Source organism: Lissotriton helveticus, chromosome 1_1, assembly GCF_964261635.1.
Source record: "Lissotriton helveticus chromosome 1_1, aLisHel1.1, whole genome shotgun sequence".
Lineage (NCBI taxonomy): Eukaryota > Metazoa > Chordata > Amphibia > Caudata > Salamandridae > Lissotriton > Lissotriton helveticus.
In genome coordinates this window covers 364,330,570-364,350,601 of record NC_136057.1, presented here as the reverse complement: position 1 = coordinate 364,350,601, position 20,032 = coordinate 364,330,570, and the positions used below count along the sequence as shown (strand labels likewise).

The following is a 20,032-nucleotide window of genomic DNA, read 5'->3' as shown; positions in this document are numbered from 1 at the left end:
TACCACCGGGATTCCTGAGAAACCCACTGATACGTTATTTTGCCCACACAGAGCAGCCCCTGGGACCAACAAATGAGCAACAGAACTATTCATTGCTCCAGTATCCACCAAAAGCTTTTCAGATGTCCCCATCAATTGCCCCTGTACATAAGGCCCCTGTTGGTCAACTGGTACTGATATGTGGCCCCTGCTCTGTCCATGGCTGTCTCATGCATAACCGTTTTCATCATAACCATCCTCTTGATAATCTTCATTGTAGTATTGTCTCCCTTGAGGATCATTAAAATAATTCCTCCCTGTCTCGCCACTGGACATGTCCCCAGGTCTCATACTATTCCGATCACTACCGCCTCGTCCTCTTCCTCTATTAAAATTTCCTCGACCACATAATAATGGACATTGAGCTCGCCAGTGTCCCTCTTGTCTACAATTGGAACATTGATTTATCCCTATACTCGGAGTCGGACCCATTCCTCTGCCTCGACCCATCATTGCCCTTCTTGGAAATTAACCTCTCCCCCCTTTACCAGCATTTTGTCCCCTACTAACTTGTTGCAACAGTACTCGGGTCTTTAACTCCTTAACTTTTTTATCAGACTTGTCCTTGCTCTCATTCTCTCGATGTTCATAATACTGGGCCATGCTGAGAATAACTGACGGGGTCGAAGTGGTCCATGTACTCTCGGCGGCCTGTAATCGTGCCATTACTTCAGGCAACAAATTAGTGACAAATCTATTCACAAATAATCGTATGCCACCTTCCGTGGACAGGTCTTGCCCACTAAAGTCAATAAATACTTTCTCGAACCTGGTGAAAAAATCAGATACACTTTCATCCTTTTTCTGTTTACAAGCCGTTAATTTATCCCAATCCACTTTCCGCGGGGGAATAAGAGTTTGCATGTATGTTATTATTCGAGCGGGTATAGCCAAAATCTCATCCTTAGGTTTATCACCTGGTTTCCGATCTTTGTCCCATACTTTAATCTGATCCCAGGTCCCTCCAAGTTCTGCAGCATGATCCGAATCATGTACCTGTCTCCATATATCTACTGGGATCAAGAGGCCGAAAAATAACTCAATGTCGGCTAAAGTCATAACGGCAGAGTTTGCAGCTTCTGTTAATTCTTTATAAAAGGCCGTAGGATTTTTACGAGGGTCAGGAAGTTGGGCTTTTAAAGTAAGAACCTCACTAAGTTTCCAAGGGGTATAAACCCACTGCTCCTGGAAACGTGCCTCTACACGATTTCTGGTCACATGGCCACCTCCGTCCACTACTTCGGGAATCTCTGGGTGGAAAAGAGGGTGCACTTCTCTCATGGGATGTTGCGCCCCCCATTCTGAACACTTCCTATGCATTCGTTCTCGGTATTGTATCAGGATCTCAACATTGTGGAACACCTCTTCGACTTGCATTTCAAACTTAAAAGCTTGATCCCTGATATCACATAATATCTGGGGAGCAAACCCTTCCTCAAAACATTGTTCCCATAAAGAAATTAATCGGATCTCCATGTGTTCTAATGCCAATTGTTGCATAACTGGTTCGAAATCTTTCATAGTACTCCAAATATCCTCTAAAGTATAAATCGAGTTCCGCATCCATTGGGATGCCTGAACTACAATAGCCCGTCTCTCTTCAGATCCTAAGGATGACTGAGTAAAAGCTTGTCTGCCTTCTAAACCCCCTATGGGGCGTCGCGGCGTCACATCTGAAGAGGCAGCGGTCATTCCCATAGGGGAGACCGTTGATCCTGCGGCTGGGGATGTCAAAAGTACCTGGGACAAGGGTGAAGCAGCCACCGGCTCAGGTAGCAAAGTAATCAAATCTGAGGTAGTTGGACGAAGGGTAGGAGGAGAAAACAAAGGAGCCGGAGGGTGCATGGCTACCGGTGTGGTAGCGACGGAAGGTGCTGCTACGGAAGATGGGGCTCCAGCCCTCCCTGTCCTAGCTATTGGAACCGCAGGATATAAACCTTGAGGGGCATATGGGGGTGGTGGACTGGCTTCTAATAATTCCTCTATCTCATCTTCTGCATCAGTCCGCGTCACATAACACTTATCTGTCTGTAATCAAAATTGTCTATCCAGTTGTTCAATATTTTTCTCTACCTTTTCTTTTTCATATGCTACTGCTTTCTGGGTAACATTCTGCCCAGCTTTAATTTTCCCCAATTTTTCCTCTCTTATCCGCCGTCGTTTCGCCTCCTTTAACAATAGGTTCAGGGAGTCGAACATAGTTTGATGGCTTCTTTTCATAAACAATTTATTCTGCAAATAATTAATCTTTCTTTCATCAAAAGACCCCATTAAAGGCCATTGTAATTCTGCATTATCCTTAGTATATTTGTTCCATAATCTATTGAACAAGATGGGAGAAATACCATGTTTGACATACATATCAAAACTGGGGCTGCCTTCCGGAGGAGCAGGCTGTCTTTCTTCCAACCGTCCACTCCGACGACGGCAGCACCCAAAACATAATTTACTGAAACACGACATGTTTATAAATTCAATAACTCATACCATTTCAACCAGACTCATTCATTTGGCCGTGTCCGTTCATCTCATACCCTTTTACTCCTAACACATATGACCTCACTTACTTAACATACATAAAGTGCATAAATTTCGATCGATAGAAACAAGTCGGTCATAAATTCAAAATACCAAAGGACATGTCTTCTACTCGAACAGAGCCCGTCGACTCCTGTTCGGGGAATCGATTACCCTGGATTCCAGACCACCAAAGATTCACAAAAGAGACAGTCCAAAGACTGTCCTGAGATCACCAGACAGGCGAACCACGAACCCTCTTACAGACCATCCCATAGTCCTGTGCTGGTTGGGCCGGGCGTCTGGGCACGAAGCTCCAGAACCCAAGCTTACCCAGTTGCTCCTAGGGCTTTTCGGAAGAGGATTCGGCCGAGTGAGCACCCCCGTGCAACACTAAGGCGTCCGATGTTGGCTCAAATAGTCATCAAACAAGTCTGTGGGGCATCCGCCCGTGCAGTCACTCCACTGCCACGTCAGACCCCCAGATTCCCTGTGGTTCACTAACCACCAAATTCCATACTCAGTTAACTGTTCCTTTGAGCCACTTCTCCTAAGTGCTCGTTCCAAAGTCAGCAAAGGACTTACAATACAATTCACTCACCTGGTGCACTCAGGTCTGACTGCGTGTTCTCCACTGCCGACTCCTTTATAGACCAATCCGGTCAGCTGTTCCGGGTTAAGCCCGAAGGACTCCGGCGAAGGGTCATTTAGCAGCTGGGAAGGTCACTGGGCTCGAGAGTGGAATTTCCTTTTCTACCACAAACTGGTTTCTCAATTAGGATCCTTTTTCAATCCACCCACTCGACCTGAACCCCTCCCCGTCCCTCTTCTCCTGTTTACAGGAGGGTACAACCCTATCACGGAGTCCCGGCGGAGTCGCCAACTGAAGTACTAAAAAATATACCATAGAGCTATACTTACCAATAGCCCATATACCTTATTTACCATAAATAAGTCAGTCGGCAATGGAGAAGGTTCAATCATTTATTTTGCAAAGCGCCCTACTTAGGGGAGCCTCACTCTTGTCACAACCCTCAAGGGTGTGCAGAGGAGACTGCTGGATTACATTCAAAACAGTGCATATATACTTTCAGCATACCTCGTGAAAACCCCGTACATGCAAAAGTACCACTTCTCGTGCAGCCAACAGGAAAACCCATATAAGGCACAATTGATTGATTCTAAACTCAGCTCAAGTTATTCCGGGGGTAGGTCAGTAAAGGTGCCTCCCTTTCGTTCTGGGGCACGGGAGTACAGGCCTGCAAGAATGTGCTCATCCTACAAGAAAGACAGATGCGACCTTGAGTTTCCTAAGTTAGAATTAATGGTCCTTTCATAGCTCAGGCCGGCCTCTCAGACTCTTTACACAGTAGCAGGTCATGTGCTTTCCTAACTAACGAAAGAGACACGGGGAAATGAAACCAAAATGGCGTTCGTTCAGCTTAGGCCAACTTCTTCATGTGAGCATGGTTCGAGTGTATTTACAAGGGGTTTTCCTAAGGTAGCATTGATATATTGGATACAATAAGCCAACATTATATAATATCAATTTTATATTCCTTCAGTTTATCCTGCTCCAGGGAACTGGGGGGTGTTCAGTTGGGGCTCCGTGCATCTGCCCCTAACATGTTGTGTTGTCATGATTGGGTCTGATCAGCCTCGAGCTTGGTCTTGGGGTGTTGTCCTTCCCTCGTCTGCATCTGGTCCTTTGTTGCTGGGCTGGTCTGCTGCTCTGGTCTTTGTTTGCACTTTGCTTCACCTGGAAGGTGTGCTCAGTGGCAGCCTGGTTATGCCAGGTGTTTCCCTTGATGTATTCTTTTTCCTTGCTAGTGTTTGTGTTCCTGCGTTTGCTGCATGGTCTGGTTTTTTGGGTTTGACTTGCTCTCCTCAGTGATATATACCAGGCTGCCTTACTTTTCCTCAGTTCTTCCTTGCCTGACTGGTTGGAGGGTGGTCACAATGTCTTTTGTTTGCCCTATGGGACTGTTGTATGTGATTCCTCCAGTTCTGTTGCTTCCCAATGGGTTGCGGGTGATCCATGGTCTCCCCTCTTGTTAGTCTTGGCTGTCCGGCCCCATTGGGTACATCCTTGTCATCTGTGCCCGCTACTGAGTCCACGGTTGCAGGTCACAGTCGCAGTGCCTTTGGACCTTGTTGTTAGGGGTTTGGCCCTGATAACTGGATGGTGTCCTGAGATGGGGCTGATTTGTTTCAGCTGTCCCACCACCCTTTTTGCCTTGCACTCTACTTCCCTGCATTGGGATGCTTTTGTTGCTTGGCGTGGTCGGATGTGTTTGGTTGTTGAACCCATGCAAGTGCTGGATTTTTTTTGGTTCGCTGGTTTTAGGTTGAGGTCCGCCTCTTCCTCTCTTTGGGCTCTGTGTGAGGCTCTTGGGGGCATTTGGTTGTCCTTGTGTTGGTTCTTTGGTACCCCTTGTGTCTCACTTTTTGGTCTCCTTTGGTCGGTGGCACCCAGCGCCTCTGGTGGCGGCACCTCCTTGGGTTTTGTCTTTGGGGTTTTGTTTTGCAAGGGGAACGGTTTGGTCCTCTAGAGTCAGTTGGAGTGTAGTTCATGGCCCTTGATGTGGTGTTTTGGTGGCCTTCTTGTCTGCCTGACTTGTTTGTGTGTTGGGCTCTCTTCCGGTGGTCAGACCTTTTTTTGCATTTTTGGCTGGTGGGTTGGTCTTGCGGCTCACCTCCACTTTGGTTCCAGGTCTTGCCTCTTATTTCCACAGGTATATAGTGGTTGTGCACCCTGTCTTTTTTTGTCTGGATCCTCTCTCTGGGGTCGTGGTTTTATTCCATCTGTTAGGTGTGTTTTCGGGTGTTGTTGTTTTGGCTGTCCCAGACGGTCCTGTTCTGTTTGGTAGTGGTTTTCTGTGTGCCTTTTGGCCCACTATCATTTGAGTTGATTCCCTTGGACTTCAATCTTGGGGGGTGGATTATGTGGTCTCTTCTGTTGGACTACTGCTTCTCTGCCACAGTATAGTTTCCCATCCCACCCTTTGTGGCTTTGGAGACAGGATGTGCTGTGGGTGGACTTCCTCTTTATAGGAGGAAGAGGAAGTCGGCCATATTGGAAGGATGAGAGGCTAGTATGCTAACTTTTGACTTGGGGGTTTCTGTGGGAAGCTAAAGCTCATTGTGTAATTACTGTAGCGAGGAAGACTAGACTCGGAGTAATGAAGATTACCAGTAAGTAACCGGGGCATTAGGTCAGTCCCTATTTAGACTTTGAAGATGTGTCATTTCTCTTCCCCATTATTTCTGACTTATGGAAAATCGAGCTTCTTAAACAGGATCTGTAATGGAATGTGGTGCTAGAGGGAGTTCTTAGGCAGCCTGCGCAGTAAGGTCCGTACTAAAATGTTAAGAATTAGCACCCTCCTAATAGTAGGCACAATGAATGTGTTTGGTAACTGAGAGGAAAGGCGATGTGCAGGTCAGTGCCGTGATCCACCTTGGTAATGTAACTCTCCAAGCGAAGGATGCTTTAATGATGATAGCAAGGTAATGGCTTCACCTGTGAGTCAATATCCAGAGTTATCATGACTTGGCTGACAGTAGCGGTCGGCAGTAGGTGTTTCTGTAGGGCGGTGACGTGGGCAGGGAGAGGGGAAGGGTGGGGGGAAATAATGTATGGATTACGGAGTCTTACAGGTAAGTAAACATTTAAATAAATAAAACGAATTTCGTTGCGCACACTGCATCACCAAATGTGATGCAGTGCGTGCAACGAAATTAAAATGTTTACTTACCTGTAAAACTCCGTAATCCATACATTATTTTCCCCCACCCTGCCCCTCCCCCTGCCAACGTCACCACCCTACAGAAAGACCTAGTGCACCGCTACTGTTGGCTGAAATGCTCGGACCCGCTCAGGGCCTCTTCTGTAGGACGTGTAAGTGCCTGACCACTAACAGACTATTAACGCCTGTTTCGTATGTGTGCTAAAAACATTAGAGGCCTGCCAAAGCCCGACCTACGGCTTTGCCAATGCCTGTTCTATACTTAGGTGTTCTTGATCTCACTCCCCTCCTCTTAATTCTTCACACTGGGCTTATAGTCTTGTTAATATAGCTACTGTCCCCGATGCTGAGAGTCTATCTGAGCTGATGAAGCCCCGGTTGTAATGCTATAGTACTAAAAGTTGGTTGTGCAGCTCGGTGGATTGGCCAAGAGCGCCATCTAGCGATGCTATATGTGAACTGCCCTTAAAAGTGAATAGAATATATAGGCCTTAAAACAGTGTGCGTCGAGCTGGCTTACATATTTAAAAATAAATAAATCTCAAACGAATTTGTTCAATGTAAATAAAAAGACAACCGAATTCAATTGACATCGACAATTAGTCACTGATAAATATATTATTTAGATGTTTTGCTATAATACGAACACGATTTTCTATTACATTTTGTTCAGAGACAACTTCAGGGAAATATGTTACACTGCAAATGATTTCATCCGACGCCTCGAAGAAGCATTAGCTCTGCCCTCAACTATTGACCGTTAAAAGGATGACCTCTGAACCTCAAGATTGAGAAAAAAAGCCAAATGAACCTTTTGTTTAAAAAAGCTTCAGGATATCCCGATGAAAGCAAATAAGTTGACACAATCAACGGAGACTCTTATCTAAAAACAACTTAACCCTGCTGTAGATAAGCTGTGCGCAATTAGATATTCAACAATAAGTCGGCTTCATAATTGTTTTTGCTTTCCTGTTTGTGAATTACTAGAAATCAAGAGTAACATCAATAGTCCATGATAAAAGGACTACCCTAAAAGGGGCATATGCATGACCTGCATACGCTGCAGCAACGCCATTGACTGCATCACATGACTTCAATGTTGCATTTATAACATCGAATGTCCGTGTTGGCTGATCAGAAACTATGCCTTTCCCAACGAGAATTGTATTGGATTAAAATGTTAGATATGGCAGCCCCACAGGGGCTGAATGACATATATAACTATGTGTTTTAGAACGCAGTGCGTTTCTACTTCACTTTCAGTGCCTTTTTCAGGGATTTTGCCAAACTTTTATTAACTAGAACTGCGATAGACATAGTAGAAATGTAATGAATACATGATTTATAAGAATGTCAGGATGGCTCTTCAGTTACTGTAGGAGCTAGAATTGTAAAGGTATCAGTACCATGGCAGGATTAATGCTGACCTCACTGAACTTGTTATTAGAAAGTACTACTAAGAGGTAGTAAGTTTCCCCCCTTTGTTTTGAGTTATATTTACGGACTTTTCACAGAATGTTTTAACTAACTGGTTTCAGTGGAATTGCTTTATGTGCTTTACTTTCAAAGCGTTAATGGATTTACAAATGTTTCCTCCTAGGAATATATTGAGTGCATAGAGTAGGGTGAGTCAGAATTGACGTGCCTATGCACTGGGTTTAAGGACATATAAAGGACCGTGAAAGAAAAACACAACCAAAATGTTTCTCTAGAATGAACTTTTGAACTGATGAAGCATTAGTTTGATTCAAATATACGTGCCTGGGTTCGAAAGTTAGTAAACTACTGACAGGTGAAATCTAATATTGTTTCTGTCTGAACTGCCAGGAGAGCAGAGTAGTGGCACTGATAACTTATCTTATTTGGATGGACATTAATTCATTTTAAGAACTAAAAGTTATTTTTTACGCAGAAATTATTTTATACACAACACTTTGGGTTACAAGGTGTGACGAACCATATCACACCGTACAAAAGGCCACTTCAAGGAGATAAGTCAACGGTTACAATAACACAGTACCATCCATAACTCGTCTTCTCACAAGACTAAACCTCACCAACATCTAATGAATTCATTTGACTTGCTCTCGTCCCCTGGCCTTACGTACAATGACACATACAACGACCCTTCTTGGGCTTATAGCCCCCATCCATTCCTCCCATTTAACCACTTCCTGCAGCCTGACCTTTCACGGCACCCACGACCAGGGACCTTCAATTTACTCTAATTTCCTGACTCGTTGTATCCTCTTCTTCAACTGGTATTTTACCCATTATCTTTTACAATGTTTTTCCCATTGTCTGTTACCCGGCCTACTGCTCAATGCTGACGCGTCCAGACAGTTACGTCCTGCACTCCTCAACAAAGAGCTTCTTTTTTTAGCCTTGCTGCACCAGGTCCTCCCCTTGACGGCAAACCTGTGGTCGCACCGACTTCCACATTACAAGTGATTATCATGTCTGGCGGACTTTGTTTTTACATTCCCACAGCAGTGCCCTGAATCTGGGCACTGCAATGGGAACGCCAAGAACAGTTTCTGCATGGCATGGACTGTAACATTTATGCTGTTCCGGAACTATGGTGCCTGCACACAGGGGAGCACATTTTGTGCCCCCCTGCATGCACCCTATGGCACAGGCACAAGGGGGCCCTGTGCGGTCCCCTAGTTTTCTCTCAGCCACGGTTTTCATAGAGGAAAACCATGGTGGAGTGGAAGCTTGCAATATGCATGGCGGGACCACGGCGGTCCTGCCATGCATATTGCGGCCTCCTGACCACTGCAACACCACCAGGGAATAGCAGTTTCCTGGCGGCTGTGGCGGGGCAATGGTGGTCTGACCGCCCCAACTGTAGTAGGGCGTTGACCACCATCACCGTGCCCCCATGAGTCAAGACTCTTAATTAGGCCCTTAATTGTTTTGTAAGTATATATTTGTGTGAAGCTACCTACATCAATATACTATATACTGTGCGAGAGGCAGGATGCCAATGCAACAACATTTTGATGAGGATGATGAAGGCAGAGTGTGGTGACGCAGATGAGAAATTCTTGGATCGATCAGATTTTTACGAGAGGCACCCGTTCTAAGCTGTTGCACAACCCTTTTATTCCAAAAAATCTGACAATGTGTGTTGTACATGTTGACTAATCAACAAAGAGGCTTGCATAAATTGACCAAACATCACAAATGCAAGCCATTGTTTTACCTGTTTAGTTGTACCAATTCTCCTGATGGTAAATTCATTAACCCACCCTATGCTCCTCTAAATGTGTTTTGGTGAAGGAGCAGTCTACTCTTGGTTCACTGTAATGTTACATTTATATGTAATTGAGGTACATGCTTTATAAGTGAGGTTCATTCATACTCTTATCCTGCAGGCTCTCCCCTACGTCGCGCTCCTGATAGTCATGCTGTTCTTCATCTACGCTGTGATCGGAATGCAGGTGAGTGATTGTCTAGCATAATATTTATCTTCAGTGCATGTCATTGTTTGCTGTAGGATTATCAAATTCTTTCTGGTCTGATGTAGCAGTGGAGGTATGAACAGTTTTTCCCAGGGATGTCCAAAGTATTCTATGTCAGAATGGCACGTTTTCCAGTTTCCACACTCCGCTGCCAGGTGTGTCTAATGCAGAAAGTGCTGGGTCATATTGACCACAACGATGTTGTAGCATTTCCCAGGAATTGGGCTGAAGGACAGAAAATTTTGAAGAAGGGTAATCTTTGCAGATTAAGTGATTGTTTCTTTCCCGGCCATTACACACTTCAGCGTATGCAGATGTAGCTCTATTTAGTATGGGGGGAAATTTGTGTTAATGTACCCATATCCCTGCCTTTTGTAGAGTTTCCTATTCCACAATGAACATTCATTATCAAGAAAGAAGGAAGCAACAGGGGGACCATACGTGCCAGTATTGCTTTCGGTGAGACAGAATAGGCAGAGTGCTATACCAAACCCATCAGGTCTACATATCATATTGCCAAATGCAGCCTCTTCACATCTACTTAGTCTCCAGCAGTGCCCTTGCAATCAGGGCCACATCGATCAATAGCGTGTCAGGTGTAGTGGCACTGCTGGACCTGGGTTTTGAGGGACTCTCAAAAGTGTTGGATTAGGATCAAAAGTAAGCCCGGGCACCCCAAAAAAAAGTGGCCTACGAGTATCCTAAAAAAAGTGGCCCAAATTTGCGTATGGGTCTTTTTGCAAAACAGCGCTTCAGTGTTTTAAGTATTATAAAAGCATGGAGGTGGGTTTCTCTAAAAGAGGCATGCTTTCTTTACTTCACTGAGATTTAAAAAAAAAAGTGCAAATGTTGCCAGGACTCTTTGTGCACGGATTAGTTCACAAAGGTGAACCACACCTAAATATAAGTGAAGTCACTTCCGCTCACGCTCCCATCCCCTGCTCAATCTGCATACACTAATGGGCCAGCCCGGGGAGAGACTGAGAATGACACCTCCGCCCTGATAGTAAAAGAGTTAATTAGAGGCCCATCTGCCTCCGGAAAGGCCGCTCAGGCCCCCACTGGGGCACTGGCAGCATGCAAGCAGCACAAACATAGCTTAAATCTGCCACCACCCTGCCCAAAAAAAGCGGCCCTCAGCTGCAACTCGGATACCAGCCCACTGCTCAAGTATCTGCCTTACCAACCAACCCTGGCTCAATTCTAGGTGCGGGTTGTGGGGTTTATAGAGGTAACGGGTGGGAAGTAATTTATGTTTAATTAATAATTAGTTGATCATTAATATTAATTAGTTGAAAATTAAATATGGAAATTGTGTAATTAATTTTAGGTGTGAGTTGTAGGGTTTATAGGGGTAAAGGGTGTGAAGTAATTTATGTTTAATTAATAATTAGTTGATCATTAATATTAATTAATTAATTGATATTTAATTAGGGGATTTGTTTATTTTTTGTGTGTGGGTTTACTTTTATAGGGGTACAGTGTGGGGAATAAATTAATTTTACTTACTTTATAATTAGTTGTTAAATACTATTCGTTTTTTTAATGGAAAATAAGTTCTAATTGTGAAATTAATTTTTTTACAGTTTAATTTTAGCTGTGGGTTGTGGGTATTATAGGGCTAAAGTGTGAAAAGTTAATTAATTTGTATTAGTTAAATTAGTTTTTTAAATTATTAATATTTCTTTAATTGATAATTAATTATGTTAATTAAGGAAGTACATTTAAAAAAAAATAGATGTGGGTTGTGAATTGTGTTGTGTTATAGGGTAGGAAATAAAAAAGTAAATTTATGTAATTAATGTTTTTGTTTCTAAATAATTTCTTTATTATTATTTATTTAATTTTATATTATATTTGTAGGTATTTGTTATATGTTTATATCATAATATGGTAATATTAAATATATTTGTATTTTAATTTGTAACATATTTTTATATTTTTTAATTTACTTTGTTTTTTCAATATTTTTGTTAATATTTTGTTTGTTTTTTATTCTGAACTGACTGGAGTGAGAATATTAATTGTTACCCCCCCCCCCCGCAATCCAATAATTTCCCTACTGTTGCACTCACTGGAGTGGGAATAGTAATTTTTACCCCTCCGCTATCCAACACTTTTCTTACTGTAACACTCACTAGAGTGGGAATAGTAATTTTTACCTCTCCGCTATCCAACACTTTCCCTACTGTTACAATTATTGGAGTTGGAATAGTAATTTACTACCCCTCCGCAATCCAACACTTTCCTTAGTGTTGCACTCACTGGATTGGGAATAGTGATTCTTACCTCTCCGCTATCCAAGACTTTTCCTACTGTTACCCTCACTGGAGTGGGAATAGTAATTTTTACCCCTACGCTATCCAACACTTTCTCTACTGTTGCACTTTCTGGAGTGGGAATAGTAATTATTAACCCTCCGCTATCCAACACTTTCCCAACTGTTACACTCACTGGAGTGGGAATACTAATTTTTACCCCTTTGTTATCCAACACTTTCCCTACTATTCACTCGCTGGAGTGGGAATGGTAATTTTAACCCCTACGCTATCCAACACTTTCCCTACTGTTGCACTCGCTGGAGTGGGAATAGTAATTTTTACCCCTACGTTATCCCACACTTTCCCTACTATTGCACTCTCCGGAGTAGGAATAGTCATTTTATCCCCTCCGCTATCCAATATGTTTTTACTGTTTTAGTTAATGTAGTGTGAAATGTATTTTAAAAAGATTTTTTAAAATGTAGTATTTAAATTTGTTATATATGTTTTTTGTTTGTTTGATGCTGCAATCGCTATGGAAATGTAACATACTGGGCTTCATGGGTGCATGGCTAGAAGCAGAAGAGGGCACGTAAAAAAGGCGAATGGGAAACATGAAACATGATGGCGACCAGGGCACACGGTGCTCATTGAAACACATATAGAACGAATGCACTCTTTGCTCACGGCAACAAGCTACGAACAAAACATTAGCAATGTAGAATGAGTTATTTGATTTGTTTGCTGGGGAAGTTAAAATGCAAAGTTGTAGGTTTAATAAAAGTGTTGGGAGGGGAGAGCAATAGACCTTTCTGTAGGTTGATTAAAGAAAAAGGGGTAACCCTGTGTCCCTCAGAACCTGGGTAGTATATGGTTAAACAAGAAAATGTTTCTGTTGGGTAAAACAAAATTACTTTTGGGACTGCTATAAAATGCACTCTAGGATGGATGCTCTCATATACACATTATTTTTTCCAAAATAAAGTAAAATCTTAACAAATGAATCATAAGATCGTCTGTTTGGCTGTACTGTATCACTTTATCAGAATTAAGTCATTCAATGATATTTCAACAATACATGGGTAGATTGTCAGCATATGTGGCAAAGTGCGGTTTAGTGACAATTGTGGTTTTAGTGCTCAAAAGGGTGAAAGATATATACAGTGTAGGTAATATCATATATACACTTATATACAAGAGTTTCAGCGGCCAGCTAGCAATTTTAGACCAAGGTTTCCTATTTTTCTTGTTGGAATCCTGGCTGTGCTGGACCCCAAGAAAAGCGTTGACGTTTCGACCCTGTGGTGCCCCAGTCGGTGGTCACGGCGGGACTTTTTCAAGACAGGATTGGGAATGACAGTTCAGGGATCATGGCCGGAGCTTCTCAGCCTGATCCTATGTAAGCACAGAGGCTTATGTACCCGAAATCACAAATGAAGACGGTCCGTGATGGTGGTTCGGTGACTCATCCGTCAGAAGCAGTAGAGTAAGCTTTTACTTTATTTTGGAAAAAATAATGTGTATATGAGAGCATCCGTCCTAGAGTGCATTTTATAGCAGTCCCAAGAGTCATTTTGTTTTACCCAACAGAACCATTTTCATGTTTAATCTTTCTGTAGGTTGGGTAGCAAATAGTTTGAAGCTCGTAATGTGGAAAAGTGAGGCTGGGAAGGGAACGGCAGTGACTAGAGGCACGATGTTCATTAGTAGACAAGCCACAAAAAGAGAGCAGAGCAGAATGAAGGGAAAGAGAGAAGGCAGGCACTTCTAGGTACTCTGGGGGTGAGATGGCCAAGACATAATGATCTCTAAGGAACCCAATGAGAGACTGAAATTTCTCTCATGGATTGTTAATCACCTGGGTAATGAAATCAAGCGGCGGATTGTGGCCCAAAATATTCGAAGGCATGCGGTTGACTTGGTATTACTTTAGGAAACCCACTTGATATCGACAGAGTGTAAATTCCTGGGAAGAGCCCAATATGTTTTGTTAGAGTTTGCAGGCTTCACCTGAGGGTCTTGAGGGATAGAAATACTGGCTTAGAATACCCCTTCCTTACCACTTGCCAGGACTTGATCCGATCCCATTTGCTGTGTTGTGGGAGTGCAGGGTGTAGGGGGCTGCCTAAGTCTTACCATAATAACTGTATGCACATCCATGATTGTAAAGGAACACCATGGGGAGAATAGGTCTGATCCTACCTGAGGCTGTTTGAGGCGGATTCCACACTATATATATCTAATAAGCAGAGAAATTAATGATGTGATGGTGCCAGAAGTGGACTAGACAAAACCTTCCGCCGTCCGTAAACCCATTAAGACACAATTGCCACAGTACAGCAGAGCTTTGGTCCTGATGGATAGTTGGAGATTGAAACACCAGACACGCAGTACTGGGTGTACAAAACATACTCAAGGCTCTTCCACTTGTTCATACCGTTGAGAGAAATGCCTTATTACAAAGGCTGAATACTTGGCACATAAGATACCTGATCACTCTCCTCTGCTGGTAGTGATAAGCGGAAAAAGTAAAGTTGTAGGGACTAACCGTGATAATTGCTTGGGAGCGTAGAGACCCAGCAACTATGGCTGGAATCCCATCTGACTCTGTGCTGTAAATGAAGGTGATAGCACAACCAGAGATAGATTGGACCAGGGAACTAGATGTAGTAAAGACGGAATATCTATATGAGGCACAGAATGTGAAATTGTACTAGAGGCTCTTGTCCTAGTAGGTCCACATCTACTTCATATGTGCAAGGAGGCCAAAGAGCAGGATGCCGTCCCCCCAGACTTGAGGCACACCATCATAACAGAGATACATAAAGAGGGTAAACTGAAAAATGACAGTGCCTTGTAGCTCCCAATATCAGTATTAACAATAGACACCAAAATGTTGACCACAATATTGGCCATGAGGCTACAGATAGTGTTAATAAGGACCGAATGGGGTTTATGTTGATCGTTCTACCGGGCTAAATCTCCAGCAGTTGCATAAAAGAGTGGATACAATTAAATTCTGAAATTAACCCCTTACCATACTCTTGTTGGATATTGCAAAGGCATTTAATTCCATATACTGGAGCTCCTGTATCAGGATCCAATGGCGGTGGTCATGATAAATGGAATGGTGTCCTCCGCGTTCCCACTTGAAAGAGGGACAAGACAGGTGTGCCCGCTCTCCCCATTACTATTTGCCCTGTGCATAGAGCCCCATAGGTACTGGGCTGTCGAGTGGTCATATTAAATGAATTGCATCAGGAGCAGATGCGTCAGGAGGAAAGGTTTTGCTGTATGTGGATGACATTTTGTATGTGGCGAACCCTACCAGAATCTTACCATCAATATTCGTGTCAATTGATGAGTATGGAAGTTACTCTGAGTATAAAATAAACTGGAGAAAATCAGTTGTCTACAAAATCGAATTACCTAATCACATAAGAATAACTGCAGAGCGGTTTAGATATAAACATTGAAAGGTTATTATCAGAATTTCAAAGGGATGTTGGTAGATGGTGAACCCTACCTTTAACGATAATGGATCAGTAAGCAATTTTTAAGATGATTACCCTTCCTAAACTCCTGTATGTAATGCAGAATACTCTGTTCCCTCTACCAGAAAGAAGTTTCCTCATGCTTGAGAGGGAATTGCGTACGCTGCTTTGGGTTGGTGCCACACTGATAATAGCACTGAAAACCCTGTCTAGAACCACATACAGTGGTGGTTTGCCGCCTCTACACATAAGGGGTTGCAACTGGGCTTCTCGCCTGCAGCCAGTGCATGATTAGCTATATGCCTCTGGACCTGTAGGGAGAATGGAGAGGTGCTATATGGTGGCGCCAACCTGGGCACTCTATAATTACATGGGACAGAGGAAAAATAGACTTCTCATCCCAGTGCAAACGGCCTTGATTGTCTGTGACAAAGCGACAGCTTATCTGAGATTGAAGGGCAATTTCCCAACAGAAACACCACTTAGTTGGGAAATATGCTCAAAGAAGTGAGTTAACTACAGGGTTATGTGCAGTGGAGCCTGATTGAAATCTTTAAGTTTGGGGGTATGGTAGAGGAGGGGAATAGTAAAACCTTTGGGTGTTGTGCAGGAGTAATACGAGATAGCGCATACATAGGCTTATAAATGCACACAGCTTAGACACGCCCTGTAGGCTGAGGCGCTCGATTGGTCTGATCCTCCGCACTACACATCACTTGAGCATTGGATTCTTCAGGGGGAATAGGGAAAAGGAGCACCATAATCCAAACATAAAACCTAAATCAATAATATAGCATACAGTTTGATGATCCTCCGATAAAAATGGAAAGGCTCAGAATCTGCTCCATGTTCCACGCTTCTTGAAGGCTCGGCTTGGGGGTAGAGCGTTTTCGGCCGGAACAGCCAAAATGTGGAATGCCTTACCACTAACTCTTCGAAATGCTAATACAGAGCCCTGCTGTAGGAAACAGCTGAAGACGTGGCTTTTGAATCAATCATTTTTAGCCTCCCATGTTTTTTTAACCACTTGGTATGTGTCACTAGCTCACTAAGCACTGGGACACCTCCTTGCGAGGTAGCTGATTGTGCTATATAAAACTTCAGTATTATTATTATTAATATTATTATTATTATTTGTGTGCAATGGACGATGTTGCCTGGGATGTGCCCCTGAGGAACTCAAAAGAGGTAGGCATCAAGGCAAGATTGTGTTTGATCTAGTTTAAGGTTGTGCATTGGGTGTATTATGATAGAAGCAAACTCTACAAATGGGGGCTGACCTACATGATTAATTGTGGGAATTGTGGCAGGGAAGAGGATAGTTTTTTGCATACAATTTGAGGATACATTAGGCTCCAAGAATATTGGAAATTTGTCCTGGGAGAATTGGGGGAAATAATGGAATGGAAAATCCCTTTCATGCCTCAGTTTGTGATTTTGGGTGTTCCAAGTGATGTATATCTTTGGAGAAAAAACTTCTGTTTTGTACGTTGGATTTCATGCAAAAAAGTGATATTGCACGGCAGATCCTCACAAATGCCTGGTTAAAGTAGGTGACTGGTAGGGGTGGACTGATATATGGGGCCAAAAAAAGTGGTATATGAGAGGAGAGGCTGCCTTAATAAATTTGAGAAGATCTGGGGGAGATGGAATGAATTTTATAGTATGAGAAGAAATGATACAACTAATCCAGTCCAATGAAGGAATGTGTTGGGTGCAATGATTAGCTGCACAGAGAGAAGGAGGGAGTGATGGATGATCCTTGGCCATGTACTTAGAAGTTGAAATGCATACAAGATATACCCAAGCAGTTATGACCAGCTGTCTGCTCAGATATATATATCATGATTGTACTTGAAGTTGCTAACTGACTGATAATGATTTTTGGATTTCTTTCGGAAATACTCTCTGCTTTGTTTGACAAAATCCCAATAAAAACATTTAAAAAAAAGACATGAAGGTAGCCTTGGTATTTAACAAACAAGGCATTCAGCAGTGCAGGCAGGGGGCTCCTAGACAATACTTTCACTCCTACACTTTAGGAATCAATCATTTTTATTGAGCAGTATCAGGACACATAACACAGCTTAGCTTCCTACATCCACCGGCCAGAAGAGCGAGGTCTAGCAGTATGCAACACAGCCTTTGGGTCTACACCCCGGAGGGCAACCCAGCGAGTGCGTATGTAGTGCCAGAAGGAGCATGCAGCACTGTTAGCATTTTACTGCGGGTTAGGAATAAAACAGGAACAACAAAGAAACCCCCCTCCCCGCCCCCCCAACCCCCTACCACCCCTTCCCCCACCCTCTTCCGCATCAGCCTCACCTACCCCCACTACACCCACTAAGCTACCTCCACTCCCTCACCCAACCCCCCCCTTCTTTTCTACCTCTAGTGGACTGCACTCTGAGACGCCACCGGGATGAGTTGCAGGATCTGCAGGTACTTTGGACATGTTACCTCACGCATATCCCGCGAGAGGAGATGAATGAATGGTTCCCATAGCTCAGCATTATCCGCTCCGTTGCCATCGACCCCTAAAGAAAGTCTTTCCATCGCCAACAGATGCCAGAGCCATCTGATCTAGTCCCTGGGGTCAGGAAAATCAGTGGATCGCCATTGCGCAAGAATAACTAAGCGCGCTGCTAATAAGGCCAGAGAGATCTGCCTACCCCTCAAGGAGCGTAAGGGAACGCTTTTGCGTGTGGGAGTCCTAGCAGTACGTGTTCAGGAGCCCTGGGGAAGGTGATGTGAAACGCGCCATCTATGTCATCAAGCACCAGCCTACAGTAGCGCTCCAGCTTTGGGCAGTGCCAGAGCAGGTGTGTTAAGGTGCCCGGGGCCCCGCAACCCCGCCAACACAGGCCGGAGCATTTAGGGTCCCAAGACTTGCTGGGGTGTAGTACCAGTAGGTTAACATCTTATAGACAGATTCAGCACCTGCAACATTGGTAGCGGTGTGGTGCACGCGGTAGAACACTCTCTCCCACTCTTTATGCGATAGTGGGCGCCCCAACTCCGTCTCCCACCGCATCTGTGCTTTAGTACGCGGCGCTTTATGTCGTGTAATGATCATGGCGTATAGGTTAGATATCAATTTGCGATCATCTTTTTTGCAAACCACCCAACGTTCTAGGGCCGTCAGTGGGTGAGGCATATCAGCAATATTAGGGGATTGAGTGACCCAGTGTGCCACCTGTGAATAGGAAAAGGCATCAGATACCGGAAGGGAGAAGTGATCCCGGCGAAGCGAGGAGAACAAGATTAGTCCATCAAGGTCAAAAAGGTGACCCGCCGTCTTGCAGCCCGCCTCCCTCCAGCGCTGGAAGACGGGGGAGGAACAGCCAGGCGGGAAGTCCGGGTTGTCGACAATAGGTGTCATGGGTGACGGGAAGGTGGTCCAGCCCTTACACCGCGCCAACCGGTCCCACGCCCTAATGGTGGGTGACGTCACCGGGGACGAGTACAAGCCCCACGCTCTATGCTTTCGGGGGAGCCAAATTTTTCGCCAGATGTTGCAGCCCGCCACCACCTGGTCCATGAAAAGCCAGTGTTTACTGGAGTATGGTCTATTCCACTCGAGAATGAAATGCAGACAGGCCGCTTGGTAGTACGCCTGCAGCGAGGGGAAGCCCAGACCACCGCTGGATCTGGGGACCGTGAGCAGCAAAGAGGCCAGCCGGGGGCGTTTGTAATCCCATAAAAATTTGGTAATCAGCCCCTGCAGCGTCCGTATGGCGCCCGGGGGAGGGGTCAGAGGCAGTAGCTGGAAAAGGTATAGGATGCGGGGGACAACTGTCATTTTGACTGCCGCCAGCCTGCCAAACCATGCGAGCTGGAGGCGGGACCATTCCGACAAGGACTTGGTCGTTTGATCAATTAGGAGTTTGTAGTGGATAGAGACCGTCCGCGCTAAAGAGGGGGCCAGACGAATTCCCAGGTATGGGATGTCTGAGTGCACCCACTGGAAGGCAAAATCTTTTTGGAGGTCCTGCACATCCGCAGCAGGGATCAATACATTAAGGATCTGGGACTTGGAGAAGTTAACCTTGAAACCCGCAACGTAACCGAATACACGCAATTCCGAGGACAGGTGTCGTAGGGAGGAGTGAGGGCACGTAAGCGAGAGAATTAAGTACTCGGCATAAAGGCAAATTTTGTGCATATCTGCACTAAACTGGGCTCCATGTAGAGCGCAAAGAACAACGGCGACAGGTGACACCCCTGTCGTGTCCCAAGCGAGATGGGGAAGGGATCAGACCTGCAGCCGTTCACTCGTACCGCTGCTTTCGGCGCCGCATATAAGCAGCGCACCCAACGCAGAAAATGTCCCCCCAAGCCAAAGGCCTTCAAAACCGCAAACAGATATGTCCAATCGACGCAGTCAAAGGCCTTCTCCAGGTCTATGGACAAAAAAAGTGCCTGCGTGCGAGACCGATGAACAGAATCCATGAGGTGCAAAAGCCTCTTCGTGTTTCCCCCCCCCTGCCGTGTTGGTATAAACC

General features: G+C 44.4%; 1 protein-coding gene across 6 annotated transcripts in view; it reads left to right on the top strand.

Moving 5' to 3' along the window:
* CACNA1C (calcium voltage-gated channel subunit alpha1 C) overlaps positions 1 to 20,032 on the top strand; it is a 2,299,705-nt gene that overhangs the window by 2,057,438 nt on the left and 222,235 nt on the right. For all 6 annotated transcript variants that reach the window (XM_078673661.1, XM_078673663.1, XM_078673662.1 and 3 more), the window contains one exon: positions 9,686 to 9,751. In XM_078673661.1, coding sequence (XP_078529787.1) covers positions 9,686 to 9,751 — 66 coding nt within the window. The remainder of the gene's footprint in view (positions 1 to 9,685; positions 9,752 to 20,032) is intronic.